Genomic DNA, 18,621 nt, shown 5'->3' with positions numbered 1-18,621 from the left:
ATTTTAAAAGAGGTTGTGATCTAAGAAACGAAGTATTTTTTTTTGTGATCGACATTATAATGGGATAGTGATCACTGCCATATGTACTCCAAAGAGTGTTCCAAGATAAGATTGGAGCCAAGCAAGCAGAACTAAAAGATAGTTCTACTGCACTTTTAGGATTCTGATTAGGATATACTCGCCGAGTTGGAGAACCGTCATTAATGAAACAAAAATTAGATTTATCGAACACCTCTAGTAAATACAGAAGCAAAACCATCAGTATAATGACAATCCCAAACAAAATGTGGTGAGTATTAAAATCACAAGGACAAGGTCATCAAAAATGAATAAAAGATATTTGACAGAATTAAAATATCTTTAATGATGGATTTAATGAGAGAAGGATGAGGAATATAAATAGATACAAATGAAATATTACAAAATTTTACAGCAACAATATTTAGTTGAGGGCTGTGAGGAGGAAGGGTAATTTGAGAAAATGGGAATGATCTATTAACAAAGATAGCACTACCAGCTTAGCCTTCTTGTCTATCATCTCTTAAACAAGAAAACCTGGAATACGAAATTTGTCTGTTAGTTTTAACCAAGTTTCCGAAAGGGCTGTAATAACGGGATCAAATTTATTAATTAAAAGAATAAGCCCAGATTTACCTTGAACAAGACTTGCAATTCCATTGAAGGGTTTTGATGATGTCCATTATTATTTATAAAAGAAGAGATAAAGGGGAGTTTTTGTGCAACGTTGAATAGTATTGAATTAGTATTATAATGAGTAATAAAAGAAATTAATAAAGACAAAAGAGAATCAATATTACAGGGGTCTGAGGATGGTCTAGGAAGAGCACATCCATTGCCCGAAGACGAAGTAACATTTGAAATAAATGCCTGATGGGAAACTTTATCATAACCTGGAGAAGATGAGGTCAGGGCGAGAATTTTTAAAAGTCATTTTATTATAAGATCGCGTTGAAGGTGGGAGGTGGGAAGAATGGACGTTTGTTAGGGAAGAAGCTTGAGGAATTTTGGTAATTTTTGCATACAATTTTTGTAATGAAGGAAATTGAGATGATGCTTCTTAAAACGATATATTCACCTGTGACATAACAGATTTAATTGATCTTTGTCTAGATTATTCAGGACAGTCTTTGTCGATTGCAAAATGGTTACCCGAGCAATATAGACAGGATGCAGTCTCTTTTAATGACACAGTTATCGGCGAAATAAAAGTGTGAGCATTATTAACACATAATCTTAGATCGGCATTGGGCCTTGGTATGACCTTACCTGCAACAATTGAGACATTGTATGGTAGGTAAATGATATGTTTCTATTGGAAGAGAAGTGTAAAACGAAAATATTTTTTGAGATAAAAATTGACCTCTAAATGTCATAACGACAGATTGTGTTTCAATCCATGTCGTTTCACCGTCCACTATGTGTTTTCTATTAAGACGCCGAGCTTTTAGAATTTCTCCACAACCAGTAGGAAGAACCACCGAATTAACAAACTTTTCCATGGTCCAGTCCACTGGGACTCCTTTTACTAAGCCCATTCTAGTAATATTATACGTCGGAATTAAGGCTTTATACCTGTTTGACGACAGCATTGGGGTTGACAAAAAATTGTTGGCAGCGGAAACAGATGCAAATTCGATTTCTGTCAATGTTTTTAATACCATCGTTTAATGGCTCGAATCGTTGTGGCCGCCGAAGGGTCTAGATGAACGCGAAACATGAATTAAATAAGGGCCTTTATCATGAGACATATAATTATTTGTTAAATTATTAGTCAGAATTAACAAAAATTAATTGAATTGCTGGAATGTTTACACTTAAAAATAACAAAATGCAAAATACGATATGCTTACTTTAGTTATGACTAAAGGTCTCTCTATTTTCTATCAAAATGTGCGTGGATTGCGAACTAAAACAAATATATTTTACCGAAAGTTAATTCAGACTAATCACTCTTGCGATATTATTTGCCTCAGTGAAACTTGGCTGCATGAAGGTATTTTTAATGCGGAATTGTTTGTTTTAAGCTATAACGTGTACAGAACTGATCGGGACTATAACTTGCGTGGAGATAAAATGAGAGGTGGCGTCTTAATTGCATTGAAATCTAATCTGTCAGTCAAATTCCATTCCACCATCCTCTCAGTGAACATGGCTGCCGATATAGTTAAAGTCTCCATTGTCCTCTCGCCAGTTCCTTTATCTAAATTGTTACATATTTAATGTTGTTATTTCCCTCACGGCAAATGTCAATGTGAAGCGCGCTTTGATTTCTTTGAATTGATTTCCAATGAGATTCTTAGCCAACCCAATGACCATGTTTCGATAACGGGTGATTTTAATATCTTCTCTGCCTTGTGGGAATATTCAGGTAACTCTATGAATATTAGCAACTTTTTCGAAGATAATGATTAGATTAGTACATTATATAATTTTTTAAATTTTACAAATCTCAGGCAGTTTAATTCCGTTCCTAATTTGAACAATATACTTCTCGACTTAATAATTAGCAGCTGTGATTGCTCGGTATGTTATAGTTGCCCTTTAGTACATGAAGATCCTCATCACCCAGCCTTGTATATATCACTTAATGTATTAACGACTGGTTCTTTAATTAAGGCTAAAACTGTCAAATATGACAATCAACATCCTTTTTGGTACTCTAAAGCCTTAATTAAAATTATTGCTGAAAAACTTAAATTCCATAAAATGGAATACAAAAATGGAAGACAAAAGATGATGAAGAAGAATGGAAGACAAGAAGACAAAAGAAGAAGTAATATTACGAAACATTCAGTTTGTTAAGGGAGCGTCAAAAATGGGCACAAGTCGAATGTTATGATAAATATATATCTGACTGAATTGAAAATTAGATGCAATAGCAATTTTTTCTGGGCTTTTATCAAATCAAAGAAAACCATTAACAATATACCCAATACTATGAACTTTAATAATTATTTTAAGTCTATTTTTGAACCACCGAATTCGTATAGCGCATGTACTAATATAACTTCTTATAACCGTATCAGCATAGGGTCTGTTGATATCTCACTTAAAACAGTTATGGCTTATTTGAAATCGGCTTGATGTGTATAAGGGCTATGGACCTGATGGTTTGCCTTAGATATTTTTAAAGTCGTGTCGTAAATCTCTTTCTTATCCAATATTTTTATTATTTCAGAAGTCTTTGAAATCCGGCGATATGCCTTATTTATGGAAACGTTCTTATGCATTTCCTATATTTACATCTGGAGACAAACATAATATTCAAAATTATAGACCCATTTCCAAATTGTGTGTTCCAAATCGCCAAATTATCCGAAAAAAATTACATATGATAAGATTTTCCCCTTACTAAGACCTCTTCTAATGAGTCAGCAGCATGGCTTTATTTTTTATGGTATATTGTCGATATGAAATTCCATCCTGTTTCGATGTGAACAATTCAAGTATATATTTTGAGCGATAAATAAAACAACTGAATGTCTTTTTAAATTATTATATTAATAAATAATGGTAGTTCTATTTACATGACACATTCTTTTGTTTTGGCAGAAGACAAAATATTATTACACAAATAAGTTCGTCGTAACTGAAACGCAACGAACATAGAATTCGCGTTAGGATACACTTTCGAACTATCCGCATCGGTAAACTCATTATGCATCGTACAATCTTAAAAAACAAAAAAATCTTTTTGGTTACAACATTTAAAAATACTGGTCGTTTTTGGTTTTTGCATATCTATTATTTTTAAAAAAATCGACGACACACGTTATTACTATTCTAAAAATCATTGTTGCGTTCACTTTTAGTTTAACGTCGTGTCGGCGACTCGCACACTGAGGAAAGACACATACCAAACAAGCAGTCAAGCACTCGTGAATTAATGGTATATCACAGGTTTCTAGTGGCCTAAATGATTTACCTTATAAAAATTAATGTCCACAAGGATTAATATCTACGAAAACAGTTATACAACCTTCCAACGTGCATTCATACAGATGCCTACTGCTGATATAAAAAAAATAATACGAGTTAATATCATAAAACATCCGACTTGCTTAATTATTATTTTATAATTAAAAATAAACAAAATTCGAATACATTTCAAATCAAAATCTAACTCAAACTGTTTTTTCAGCTTCAAAATTTTAATTTTAAATTTTGTTTTCATACACGGTCTCAGCACCACAAATGTTTGAGTTACATCCTTTACACTTTCATCAGATACAAAAATTTAAGTTATATTTTGTGATCAGTTCATGTGATTTCTTCTGATATGTCTCGTCGCAATGCATCTAAAAGTGACCGTACGGACGTTAAAATTGATATAAAATTAATAATGGCAAGTTATGGGCATTAACCAATGAAAAAATAATATCAGAATAAATTTAGGCAATTTCTGGCGAGAGCTAAAACGTTAAGCATTTCCATAAGACTGACGACAAATCGCACCATTCGTTTTTAATTTAATAATCATCACTCCTACGTTACAATGTACATAGACTTCAATGCCTATTATTGCTTAGTTTTTATAAGTTTTGTTCTCAAAACTTCTTTACCTATAAATAATTTCACGTTCCAATAAATTTACCATTCAATAAATACGTACACGTAAAAAATATAAACTATATCAATAGTTTAATCTTTAAAACAAACTTTTTCTTAACCTAATTATATATTAATAACTATTCATCAGTATGTTTTTATTCATTTTCAATAATATGCCTACTTTATAATCTTTCCAAGCGCCTGAATTTTTTTCGCAAATACTCTATCTTATAAATGTATGTAATTTATTAATCTTTCTTTTTAACGTATGAACGTAATTATAACTTTTTTTTATAATAGCTAAATTAGCAGAACATTTCTATACGTACTTGATTCACAAATAAGGTCACATTCAATGGTTCGAAAATGTGTTTTAAATATAAGAATTTCACTTTTCTGGTTATCGCCAGACGCACAGGCACTCAAGTAAAAAAGTAAAGAAGGCTCTTGAAACATGCATAAAACAACTGCCCATAATTTAATGTCAAATCGTAAAGCAAATATATTAAATATTAATACCTACTATAACACTAAATTGATACAAAGCAAATGATTTCATAATGATTCACGTAATACAATATAAATAAGTTAAATATTCTAAAAGTTAAAAATACACACCTCTTAACCTAATATAAAAGCACTCGTTACGTTTGTATTATTATAACACATGCTGCCATGATCTTATAATTTTATTCGTAAAACAAAATGCCAAAACAAAACAATCGGGTAGGCAGAGGAATGATAATTAAATTATTTAAATACAAAGTAACTAATAGACAGATAAAGGTACAAAAATATAAATAAAAACGATCGTCAAACGCGTCCTTCCTTTTCAGCGGGCTAAGCGTTAGCCTCATTGTAGGTTTTTGTACTTTCGCTCTGAATAATGATTATAATGAATAAAGTGTAGGGTTAGTATTTCATGAGATCATTGCATCGCATAAAAAATTGCTTATGCGTTTAACTAAAAATGACAAAATATGCAGACAAACCGTACGCTAATGTCACATTATTTTACATGTATCATGTAAAAATATAAACTTATTCGAAAATTTCGATTCGCTGGTAAAACTAAATACGTCAATATACAAATAAATCTACAGTTACGGCCTAAGAAATACCATAGATACTAACATAGTAACGTAAGACTAGCTGAAATGCGATAAACACTATTAAAATATAAACTTAAATTACATCTTTGATTAAAAACTCACTCGGTTTACATTGAAAAATACAAGTTAAAACGGTAGTCAATTCCAATGTAAATGCAATAAAGGAATTTTATGGGAACAATGGACCAGTTTATCGAAAGTTTGAGAGCTTAAGTTCTATTAATCCAGGAACTACAAAACAATTTTGGAAAGCACTTTCCTCTAGAAGACTTAGATTGAAAAGGCATATGAAACCTTACATCGCTACGGAAGGGATTTCACTCCGTCTTTTGGAAGAACACTGCCCTAATGGGCCTGGCTTGCGTCAAGTACCGGACTCTTGGTATGGGCCAGTGACAGTGCAGGGGTGCATGGGGAATAGAGTGGTCCAAGACATTGTTGTTTGTGTGTCCGTCCTCAATCTAATCTGACCACTTTTCTTAGCAGCATTTGTCGCTTCCACTAATGCTGATAGTGAACTGTATCCACCTGGAATTAGGTTTTCATTATTTTTCCATTTTTCTGCTGTAGAAATCTGTCTTTGGTCGGGCCCAGGAGTCGTTGCAGGTGACACTGAATTTGAATTGGGACCGGGTGTACTTGGTGTCGAGGGGGTCAATCCCAATTTTTTTAACCTCATTTTTTCCTCCCATTCTTCGAGACCATGTTTAGGGCGATTTAAATTTCTGTGTTGGTAGAAAACTAATGATATACGTGTCGGGTTTACTCGGTTTGGACTTTTAACGGCCGTAGTTGAATGCATTTCATGTTTGGCACATTCGAATAATACACTTCCGTGACCTAATGCTATAGCGACACCTCCCATTTGACTGTCTTTGAAACATTCAAGATTATCTGATAAACCTGTAACTTCTCCTATTGGTTCTGCTTTAGGTGGTTCCGGCGGGTATGGAATAGAAAAAGGTGGAGGATATAAACACCAGTTAGGCGAAGATTGGCACCAATTCGAACTCGGATTCTGATAAAAATTGGCAGCGAAATTTGGATTGTACTGGTATCCATAAGAATTGTAACAATGTGAATTTCTTATTAATTCTTCTCTTTTATATTTTTCAGCATTGTAATATGCTAGACTATTATAATCATTGTAGGAATTTTCATACGGATTATAATGTCCATATGGGTTTGGTGAAAATGGATAGGCGTTTGTCATTTGAGGATAATTTCCATATCCTTGCATTGAAGTTTGATTACTGTAAGAGTTTTGGTTAATAGGATGGAAATTGTTACCCGTGAATTCCGGCACCGGCTTATTTGAGGATGTGTTTTGTGTTTCATCATGGCTAATAGTATAATTAGTTTGAACTACTGATGTTGGTGGTACCACATTGTTCATTCTGATATCATGCATACTTTTATGTTCATATCCTTGGTTTGTGTGATGTCTGTCAGAGGGTGGATAAGGCTTCAAAAAAGTCGAATTTTCCGTACCCTCATTTGGATTGACGTATTGAGACCGGGATGGTGGTCTAGCTTTAGGAACTCGAAATAAAGCACTTTCATTTTCATTAATTTGTTCCTTGGATTTAGAATCCCAGTTTTTAGAATCGGGAGATTTCCACACACTTTTACGTATTTCAGGGTTAATTGTATCATTGTTTGGTGACTTAAGTTCTTGAGAAGATGCTGGTGATTGTGGTGTTCTGTGTGTCTTTTGAGAAATCTCCGTTAATCTCGGGGAGTTAGGCATATCAAATTCAGGTATTTTCTGTGATATGTCATTTATCACATTTTGTTTTTCTGTTTCTGTGTTATTTTTGTAGATTTGATCTGAGTTGGTATCACTACGGTTGGAGTCTGGACTATAGTTATTAGGTGGCATATTCAAATGTGCTGTAGTCGAATCTGGGTCTTCCTTTACGACATTGTTAAACATTTCAGTATTATCAAAGTCAGGCCATTGTTGTTGAGCTGCATGAATTGGCCCTGAACTCTGTGTATTAAAGTGTTGATCTCGTTTTTGTAATGCAGGCGTAAAACTCGGTAATTGATTGGGATTTGAATTTTGACAGTTGTTTTCTACTAAAGCAGGCACATGATTCGGATTATAGATAGCGCTCTGGTTGTGAAGGTTGTAACTTTGATCGTAAGGATTGTATGGTGAATCTAACACAGTACTAGAAATTTGGTTGCTCTGCAGTTGTGCGTCAGTGAAATTGTCTATCATAGTAGCCATATCAAGTAGAGCAGGATTCCCTAAGCTTGCATTCATTAGTCCAGAATTAAGACTGTGCATATTTGGATTAACAAAGGCAGAATTGTAATGAGGATTATTAGAGAAAGCCGAATTATTCGATTGACTTAACGCAGGTGTATTAGCTCTAGGTGAAGCACTGCTTTGGCTTCTCGGACTGGCGTTATTTCTGACATCATTTGGTTGAGGAGTTTTAGGTGCAGGTGTAGTACATTGGGGTTTTTTCTGATTACCCGGACTCTGTTGAGGCGTGTTTGTAGTCGAATTATTCGATTCTGAATTTTCATCATCTTTTCTTTTTTTACCATGACGTCTACAGGGTTGTAAAGGAACTGATCGAACCCGAACTTCCATAGGATATCTAAAACAAAATATATTTGTCAGCACAATATACTATATATTTAAATTATAACTTTGTTGTTTAAAATATATCATTTATATACGTTCATAATTTTAATAATAATACTTTATTCTAGACAAGATGTAATTAACATAATTATGAAAAGTGTACATCACCACTCACTTGTCCAAGACTTCCAAAGCCCCACTTTTCATCTTTTCTTCCTGAGCTTCCTTTGAACCAAACTCATCAGTAGTGTCTAGAACGTATAGCGGAAGGACATGTAGTTGTTCGTCGTTAGGTTTTGAAAGTGCGCGATGTTTGGCGAGGGTCACAACAGCAGTACAGCCGTTGTTCATATTGTGTAGATCTCTATGCGCATGAGCACAAAAATCTATGCAAGCTGTTACTCCTAAAAGTAAATTAAGTTATATATTTTTTAATTTCTCTTTATTTGTGTTTCACTAATACTTATCATAAATATCGTCTTTGAATCCTACCTGAAAAAGGACGTCCAGGCTTGAATCCCAATCGGCAATCTGAAGCTTCTTTCTCGAACTGACATTGATTATCAAATGATTTAGGAGCAAGGTTCATGTACAATGGGCTCAATAGTGTTGCCAGAACGTGCATACGCTCCTCAATCTCGCTCTCCTCAGTTTTGACCGAAAGTCGGAACTTGCGGACAGTTTTTGAACGGGCGTATTTGCATCCATTATAATACATGGACCAGGAGCAACCGAAACTGTAGGATGCGCCGCATGTTTCTGGATCAAGACCTGAAAAAGTAAGTTATTGAAATGTATGAAGACGACTTTTTCTTTTCCAAAATAAGGTTATAAAAATCTTTATTGATAAGATACTTACCTTGACATGCACATGTTCTATTTTCATTTGTCGCACATCGACGTGTAGTTGGCAAACCATATCTATTCAGTTTATGAGATAGCAATGTGTAATCTAAGTCAGCTTCGGATTGTGGAATTCCTTCCCAGGCAACTAAACACACTACTATCCAGGATGTAGCACATTTGTGACCATTACGAAATTTTACGACAACTAATACTTTTTCTGTATAGTTAGAGCGCCGTATGACCTGAAATTGAAGATTTAAACAATTTATATTGCGTAAAATTATATTACTCAAGTGAAATTTTGGTAGACGAATTTAAATTATTCACTAATCATTTATAAATTTAATAAAAAGCGTGTTTTGATCCATACACTCACCCACTTAGCCATAGGACAACCTTGAGCAGTTTTGCCTTCTTTTCCAGTATAGCAAATTTTTTCTATTCGTAGTTCTTTACCAGATAGTCCTGTACGTGCTTCAAAATCCTTTCTTAGTTCGGACAAAGATGATGATGCTCCTGTAAAAATATATATTTCTGTTAAAACATTTGAAACAATAGATATTTATCATGAATATTCTTTGAAATATTTACAACATTCTACTAACCTAAATGAGTGTAGTAGCTGCCAGGTTCTGGAGGATTCTTGTCTGCAGGAAAGCAATTGCAATCGGGCACTTCCGTTCTAGAATTATTTTTTAGCCTTTCTAAATTGTCCAAATATTCTTTAGAATAATTAAATTGATTTTCCTTAGTATGTTTGATATGTGATTCAGACACTGGAGTGCCGGGCTTAGTTTGATTTTTAGAATCTGTATTATCAGGATCATCTTCAAGAATTTCATCTTTAGTTTGAAGACCGGGACAGGCTCCATCTCTTAAATGTTCTGGTGGAGGATTTTTTGTAGATCCCTGTCTACAACAAGCATAGCCTATCTCATTTCTAATAGAAACTGGTCCGCCTTCTCCTGTAAACATGTATGGCTCATTTCTAGGCGGGCCGTAGTTTAAATTTTTATATATCTTATGTCCAGGTGGTGAATGTTCTGATTTAATTTGTTCTATATAATAAGGTGGTTTGGGATCAATAGGGGTGGTCCGATCAGAATTACCCCCACAGTCCGATTCTTTTTCATGTCTGGCTTCATAATTTCTGTTATATTTCTGAAAACCTAAACTCTCTTGTATTCTCGGGATTTGTGCGTAAGTATCACTTTTATTGTTTTTTCTTTCATAAGGAACATTCTGAAAGTTCTGATACATCTGAGGTTTCTGGTTAAAGTTTTCATGTTTTATTGTTGATATTGGCGGTAAAGCCGTGACTTGGCCTTGTCTGGAAGAAATGTTTTGTGAATATTCTTTATATGAAACATTCGCAAGCGTTTCGTTTGGTTTTGAATATATGTTTTGATTCAAATGTCTTTGAGGTTCTATTTTTATTGGATCTTTAAAATACTGAAAGTTATCTGGCATTTCTAATTTAGGTATTATAGGTGCTACTGGGTGCCTAAATTTAGAATCATAAGGCTCTCTATCATAAGCTCTCTTTTGTGCGTTTATTTCACGCGAGGTTGCGCAATTTTGTTGATTAATGTCAGATACTGGTCCAATAAGCATCTTTGATTGAAAATCTTTGCTATCTTGTTGATTATAACTTAAATTACTATCACTACCGTACATTTCTGCATATTTATGCGCGTCATAAGGTATATTTGTATATGCTCCATATTGTGGTCTCATATCAGTATAAGACGGTAATTTTTGAGATGTTTTAGATACAGTCTTAGCCAAATTGTTTTTTTCATAACTTTTTGAGACTTCCGTCCCCCCCTCCCATACGTGGTGGCCACCACCTCCGAAGTCACCCAAGCCATAAGCGTGGGTGTTTTGTGAATAATTACCAGTGACAGATATACTCTGTTCACCTACACGGTAATTATCTCGGAGATGGTGGCTATACGATAAAAAATGACCGGTGTTATTTCTATCTTCAGTTACCCCACTTTTTCTATCATCTATTACTCGAGGGGGTCCCTCTCCAGGGTCACCTTTATCTGGTGGTGTGTTTGTGCCATCCCTAATATGGTTCTGTTTATTTAATATCATTGTTTTTAATCTAGAATTTAAGTTAACCCTGTCCGATTGAGAGAACATCTGCTGTTCGGCTTCTTCTTGTCTATGTTGCTGCATTTGTTGATTTTGTATTTGCTGGTTTTGAATTTGATTTTGTATCTGTTGCTGTTGACTTTGCATTTGATTCATTTGTTGTTGATTTTGCATTTGCTGATGGGTTTGGAGCTGTTGTTGACTCTGTAATTGTTGTTGGTTTTGCATTTGTTGTTGATTTTGCATCTGCTGTTGATTTTGCATCTGTTGTTGATTTTGTAGCTGTTGTTGACTTTGTATTTGTTGTTGATTTTGTATTTGTTGTTGACTTTGTATTTGTTGTTGACTTTGTATTTGTTGTTGACTTTGTATTTGTTGTTGACTTTGTATTTGTTGTTGATTTTGTATCTGCTGTTGATTTTGCATTTGTTGATTTTGCAACTGCTGTTGATTTTGTAACTGCTGTTGATTTTGTAACTGTTGTTGATTTTGTAACTGTTGTTGATTTTGTAATTGTTGTTGGTTTTGCATTTGCTGTTGATTTTGTATTCTTTGGTTATGTTGCCATTGACGTTGTTGCCATTCGTTTTGGTTCTGCGCTTGTGCATTTTCCGTATACTGCCCGCTAGTATAGTTGCCCGGATACCCGTTACAATCGAGTGAAGCTCGCGGACCGTTGCTCCCCTGCAGGTATCCAGGCTCGGCGTTTCCCGAATGCTGTCCATTCGAGGCATTTTGTTCTTGCCTTTCTCCTTCGTTATTCGTGTCACCTGTTCCGTTTTCACCATTATTGTACTCTTCCGCATGCTCTGCTGTATACTCAGTTCGATCGTAGTTTTGTTGACTAACAGTGTAGACAGGCGTGCCAGATGTTGCTACTGAACTTTGATAAGAGGCAGCTGAAGCAGGCCTGGAATCATTGCCAGTAGTAACTCCAGGAGTCGGAGCCTGTTGCGCATATTGTTGTTGGTACTCAGTCGTGTAATGTGGAGCTCGCGGTGATGGTACGGGAGTATAGGCGCCACGGTTCGATGGTGGTCGTTGGGCAGGAATAGCTTGCACTCCAGCTGGATAATAAGCATTGTTTGTGACATCAAACGTAGTAGCGACGTTTTGGACGGTGTACGTGGTGTTCGCTTGATAATGAGGAGATGTTGCATAAGGGGTGTGATTTCCCTGGTAGTCTAAGGTTGTTTGACCAGTCTGGGTGGGAAGCTGCTGTATGAATTGATTCTGCCATCCTGTAAAGTTAGTTTAAAACATATTTTATTCATGTTTTGACGAACGTCGTGAGTAATGAAATTGTAAATACATAATCTTGTTTTTAAAATACCGTTCATTAGAGCGATGTCGGTCAGCTAATCCGCTGTCAGCGTTAATTATAATTTTTATGTATAGTACACGTCCTTGTTAAAATATTTTTAAGTTTGAACGGCTTCAGACAGCGAAGTTTAATTTGCTTGAATAAAATTTTAATGAATAGTAAGCTCTAGCGTACGTACCTTGTGAAGGATCTGTTTGCCAGGCTGTAGGGAATCTGTTTGGGTCACCAGCGTAAAATGGCATTGGAGCCTGCAACAAAAATATAAAATACATATTTAAATCTTCATATAGACCGTGTATATTATATTATATAGCCTGTTATTATATTATGCTATAATAACAGGCTTATCTATATTCGTAGTCATAACAATCGGCATGTAAGCACTATAAGCTAAGTGGGTCAAGGCCGAGCGAGGACCTCGGACATTGTTTACCTAATTACCTGTGAACTGCCCTAACGTAATCACGCATCGAGGTCGACAAACTATGTATGTAATGGCAAATACGATATATTCGAGTATACATTAAATTAAATTTATTTTTATTTTTAATTAACAAAGTAGAATATATATTTTATTATGAAAAATCGTTCAAATATCTACGTTTTCAATGAGCGATAAAATTATCAAAGCAAAGCATACAACGAGCCAATTTAATTTATATTCTGTCGGTGACCTATAGCGGGATATTTTTCGCGAAGAAAAAGAACTTAACATAAGTTTTTATAAGTGGAGTTTAATTTTCTTAAGAAAAATTTATTCTCATTTTGAAGGTAACTTTTGATATGACCGGTTATTTAATATTCTTGTAAAACATAATTTGTATTTTTACGTTACTACGTTTAGTTTCTGTCGTAAAGATAGTAATTTATATGTTATTTTTACTTTATTATAACTAAAAGCTGCTAGTCAAAACGGAATTTTATGTAAAAATTAAGTTCAAAGAGATATTATTAAATTATTAAACATGAGTTTCCAAAATTAAGGCAAGGCGCCGAGCAAACATGTTATAACATTAGTCGGTTTTATAACAGTTGAACTTTGAAGATTTTAATTTCTTTACAAAACAGGAGCTTTGCGAAGTTGAAATTTCATTAACGAACGTTCCCCGACGACACGAACTTAATTGTTTGCTTCGTTAATGAATGTGGTTCTTATTGTTTTAATAATCACACGAACAATTTAAATTCATTATATTATAATGTTATGTAAATTCATAATTTAATATATAATAATTTGATTTGACTCATCGTAGAGTCCTATTAATATACTAATATACAGTTTGTTGACTTGCAGTTTGAGATTGTCGAATTTTCTATATTAGAAAATAACTTGTATCGAGTATAAACGATATTCACAAGTGCAGGAAATATGTTCGCTTGTAAAACTACTTGCAAACGATATAAAATGCGTCGAGTTTTCGATTGGAGACGATAAATTGGGCGCGACTGTGCCCGGAATTGCTCAAGTTTGAGCGTCGGTGCAAATCAACTGTTGAAACTTTTTTGTCATGTTACTTATGTATGGAAGCAATGTTTATTTCTATTTTTTTTTAAAACGAGTAATGAACTTGTTTCCTTTGACGTTCTTCTAAAAAGGGAAGGTTACATGCTAAAATGATCAAGACTGTTTTGATAACGAAATAATATATTCATAATATGATTGTATTTTCATTATGATATTTATTTTGGTAATTGAGCGATCCATATCATTCTGTAAGTATTTAAGAGAATAATGTGAAATAATTTAATCATTTGAAATTGAATTTCGAAGACAAACAAACAATTAAACTGTTTAAACTGAATTATAATTATGAAAAGCGGTTAACATTGTTTTTGTTTTGTAGAAGGATATAATTGGGTGAAGATAAACAAATTAAGTAACTTCTTTGAAGGGACCTCGCATATTTTATTTGCAAGAAATTTGATTTTACGTCACCAAGTATACATAATAATTTATGTTTCATACTGTTTCGGCTCTTTTGTTGTTGAAATCTTTGAAACACTTCTTATTACATTTTAAGTATAAAAATTCTCTGCTTTGATGGAGCTTTCTTTCTTTATTTTATATACTTATTTGCGAGGACCATTTCAGTCAATAGAGAGATCGAAATTATAATTATGGAACAAAAGTGGTACTATCTATCTATTGCGGTTTACAAAAAAATAATATGGCTAATGTTGACGTGACTCGACTACATAGTCTAACATACCATCGGTTGGCTTGGATGTTCCTGTTTCATGGCTGGTGTGGTGGCTGGTGCAGGGCTAGGTGCAGCGGGCGCAGCGGGGCCCGGAGATGCGGCGGCTGGCAGTCCAGGGCTCAAACCGACCGCTGATGACACTCCTCCGCCCAGAGGCTTACGACCGCGGTAGCTCTGCAATGTTTCGATGCCAGTGTTAGAACAACGGTAACTAGTAAATAATATATTTGCCATTAATTATAAAAAGACTTCGAACAGTTAGTAAACACCATTAAATAGAAAAAATAATGTTTATTTTACGAATATATATATTTAAAAGTTTGTTTAATATTTATAAAATATTTAGTTAAGGCGAGATATTAATAAAGATGCGAATGAGGAAAGGCGTGGAAAAGCAAAATTCTTAATTACAACTAGCGATTACGAGCAAAGATTGTTCTAATTTTATAATCCCATTATAAAAATGCTGTTTGATGGCTTACAAAAGTAAATTTATCATAAAAATAATAAAATTATAGTTTTATTCTTATGTAATAAAAATTCAAACCAATAATTGTAAATAACGTCTTCAATAAGGCTATAAGAGACTGAACAATGTCGTTCTTTAGAGATTATTCCTTTTGAAAGCAGGTCTCTGATTGGTGCATCCGACCAACCAGCGATTCGAGGTCCATACACGCCCGTTCGTAACATCAAATTGGAAATAGAAAATTGAAGATTACAAGTCGTGTGTCATTATTTTATATTACTAGATGTAATGGCCCTAATTTGCTGTGATTATTAAATTATCTTGACCTTTTAAAGTGTATAGACACGTAAAGGAAATGTTGCAATGAAGTTCTATTTTATTACTCTCTCTGTAATATAAGAAATAATTAAATGACGTTTCTTAGTTTTACAAATATAATAGCGAATTTGTTTGTGAAATAATATAAGCCATTATCAAATTTAGAATCATTTATTATAATCTGACCTGAAGTACGTTTTTTTATATAAATATTTTTTGAGAAGAAATCAAAAGGAGAGAACTGTGGGGACACGTTTGAGGCGTTTGAGTTCATGCCTTTTGGAGTTACGATTTTTTATTATTCTCGTACGTAATGATCTTTATGACTCCCATACATTCTTATTATTAATTAAAGTAATTGCTTACAATATATTATGTATTGATATAATTGCATTATCACTTTTTAATAATCATTATCATAACAACTAATACACATTTGCGTCTTTGTAATGTACGGTATTTACAATACCGCCAACGATGCTTGCGCTGAGATTCGTGGACACCGTTACAAAGATTAATTAAATTAATACGATTAATCAAAGCAGCAAGCATGAGATATTAAACATCCTAGAGCATCCATATATTAATATTTTAAAACAAAAAAGTTGAGGTTTTACCCTCAATAAAAAATATAATGTTATAAGCGAAATGAAGTTTAACGCCAATTTAATTTGAAAAAAAAAAGGTAATGATAAAATAAGGATCAAATGAGTGTTGATTATATACGTGGTGTACAAACAATAGTGCGATTGGAATAATATTAGGTTATTTCAGATATTGTGTTCATTCACCGTGAGACGATTAAGAGTCTGTTTCGGATCGTTGCGGTTATAACATGCTTTGTTAGCATGTGTTCAGTTATTTATTAAACGTTGAAGAATTATTTCTCGAACTATCCCTATTAAATATTATATAATGAGGTGGTTTTGAATAAGGTATTCGTTTTGGTAATTTTATATAAATTATAAATTTTTTTTATATTATCGGTGAATTGTTTATTTATTAAACTGTTCTATCCTCAAAAACGCCTAATTTTAATTATTATTACTTTTTTACATAAGCAGGTGATTACATTATATAACTTAAGCTAATGAGTTTTTGTTAGTTTGCCGAAAAACAACCCATTAAAGCATTTATATCATTGAATCTTCCGCGAATTTATTCGTCAAATATAATTTCATATCACAAAACGAAATAAAAAATCACATGATTCATGCGTAGTTTTTTGTTCAATTTTGTTCATCCAAACTTACAAAAAAAAAAATACCATTCTGGGTGGTAAGATCTTTTAAAGTATCACAAAGATAAGTATGAAGTTTTACCTGATGATAATAAAAGATTCATAAAGCGTAAAAATAAGTATATTTCGGTTCATTAAAAGCGATCGCGAACGGAGAACAGCTGATGGTCGAAGCTGCGTTTAGTTTATTATTAAATTATTATTGCTCCATTATAATGTACTATCATATTTCCAACAATGCTGACTTTATTCTTGCGTAAGTATTGGATTATACTAAATAATCGACGGTGGAGATTATTTAATTATGACAAAAAATCTTAGTTTCGTTTAGTATAATTTGGTAATAAAAAGTTTGAATGCATATCAAATTTCTATGAATATTGTTACCTGGACGTACGTAATATATTTTAGATTAGAAAAAAAATACAAACCATGCGCCATGTAGCGAATTTTTAATTTTTTAAATGTTTTTTTTTTGTCGTTAATTTAAATTAAAAAAAAATCTTGTATGGCTATATAACAGCAGTTTGGCAGTATACGTCATAGGTGAGCCTCTTGAGCCGTTTTTTGGACTGTTCATAGGAAACTATAATATAAATTATATTTCTCTAAAGGTATATGCACACCGCGTACAATAAGTCAAAATTTAGGCCTGAGCGACAAAGGCCGTCCATTAACAACAAACAAAAGCTCATTGTTGAGCCATAACTTGCCCTGCAAACTCTGCTTTTGTGTAACTTTGTGTAAGCGCCTTTAGCTTTAATTTTAATTGCCTTTATGGCTGCCGTTATGATAAATTTATAGAATATTATGAAAATTGTCATTGTTTTAAATAAATTTTGTTGAAAATTCCATTAAAATAACAATAAATGAAAGATACGTAAAGTTAGTTAAAAAAAATTGAAAATTGCGTCTCAACTTCGCAAGCGATTTATAAATATATATTATTGTACCTACACAAAATACTGTTTTTATAAATATAATGTGTATAGCTGCAGGTGTATTGAAAATCGCAGTCCGGTCTGCCGAAGGTCACAGTAACTTTGATCTTTTTGGCACGGTATCAAAACGTGTAAACTAACAATTTTGTGTGACTTAAGAATTAATTTCAAGCAATTGTTTGCTTTTAAAATATGATATGCGGTCCATATACATCATAATGATGTATTATTGTTTATTATTAGTCAATGCTAGCTAGCAAGCTAATGGCTCAGTACTATACTATAAATACAAAACGGTCGAATAACATAAAAATAACGGTTTTAACATATATTTTTATTTCTAATTACTATTTTTTAACAAACATGCGAAGGTACACTTGCGGCCTCGTTAGATAGTGTTATCAGCAGAAGCGATGGTTTCCGTCTAAAATAACTAATTAATCACAAGCACCGTAGCATAGTGGAAATAGGACGCGATAAATCTAGTCCCAAGGAAAAAAAAAACATTTTTTAATAGATACTTTTGTTTTTTTTTGTACAAGTTTAGTGCACAGATTATAAATACAATACATTCCTTTATTATTATATACTCTATATTATTAAAGGTCATATTTTGCAGAGTACAGTTTACGTGGGCTCTATTTAATGGTAACAATAACATGAAATGCAGGCAAGTCAATAGTCTAAATTAATAGCGGGTGAAACTACGAAGTATATTTACTTATATAATATTATACAGCCTCCAAAACGCGTTGCATCTCTCGATTTAAGTTTTATGTCTATTGGTTTGCAGTTTATTTCAGTTAGGCATTGAAAAAGTGTCATCGTTTATTAGTATGAATTGTACTATTAACATTTAAAGTAAAAAAATATTAGGACTCTTGAACACATCT

General features: G+C 33.3%; 1 protein-coding gene across 2 annotated transcripts in view; it reads right to left on the bottom strand.

Moving 5' to 3' along the window:
• Nucleotides 1-3,505: 3,505 nt before the first annotated feature.
• The window catches only part of LOC126768610 (DNA N6-methyl adenine demethylase), a 91,453-nt gene continuing 76,337 nt past the window's right edge, over nt 3,506-18,621 (bottom strand). The window contains exons 4-11 of one of the 2 annotated variants that reach the window (XM_050486797.1): nt 14,770-14,934; nt 12,738-12,807; nt 9,738-12,476; nt 9,509-9,648; nt 9,146-9,374; nt 8,779-9,057; nt 8,462-8,690; nt 3,506-8,299 (exon numbers count right to left, since the gene is read on the bottom strand). In XM_050486797.1, coding sequence (XP_050342754.1) covers nt 6,049-8,299; nt 8,462-8,690; nt 8,779-9,057; nt 9,146-9,374; nt 9,509-9,648; nt 9,738-12,476; nt 12,738-12,807; nt 14,770-14,934 — 6,102 coding nt within the window. In that variant the 3' untranslated portion in view covers nt 3,506-6,048. Of the gene's footprint in view, nt 8,300-8,461; nt 8,691-8,778; nt 9,058-9,145; nt 9,375-9,508; nt 9,667-9,737; nt 12,477-12,737; nt 12,808-14,769; nt 14,935-18,621 lie in introns of both variants that reach the window. The other variant, XM_050486798.1, reaches the window with a different exon arrangement.

This window comes from Nymphalis io, chromosome 5, assembly GCF_905147045.1.
Source record: "Nymphalis io chromosome 5, ilAglIoxx1.1, whole genome shotgun sequence".
Taxonomy (NCBI): Eukaryota; Metazoa; Arthropoda; class Insecta; order Lepidoptera; family Nymphalidae; genus Nymphalis; species Nymphalis io.
Note: the sequence above shows the minus strand (reverse complement) of the source record. Positions and strands in the feature narration are given on the sequence as shown.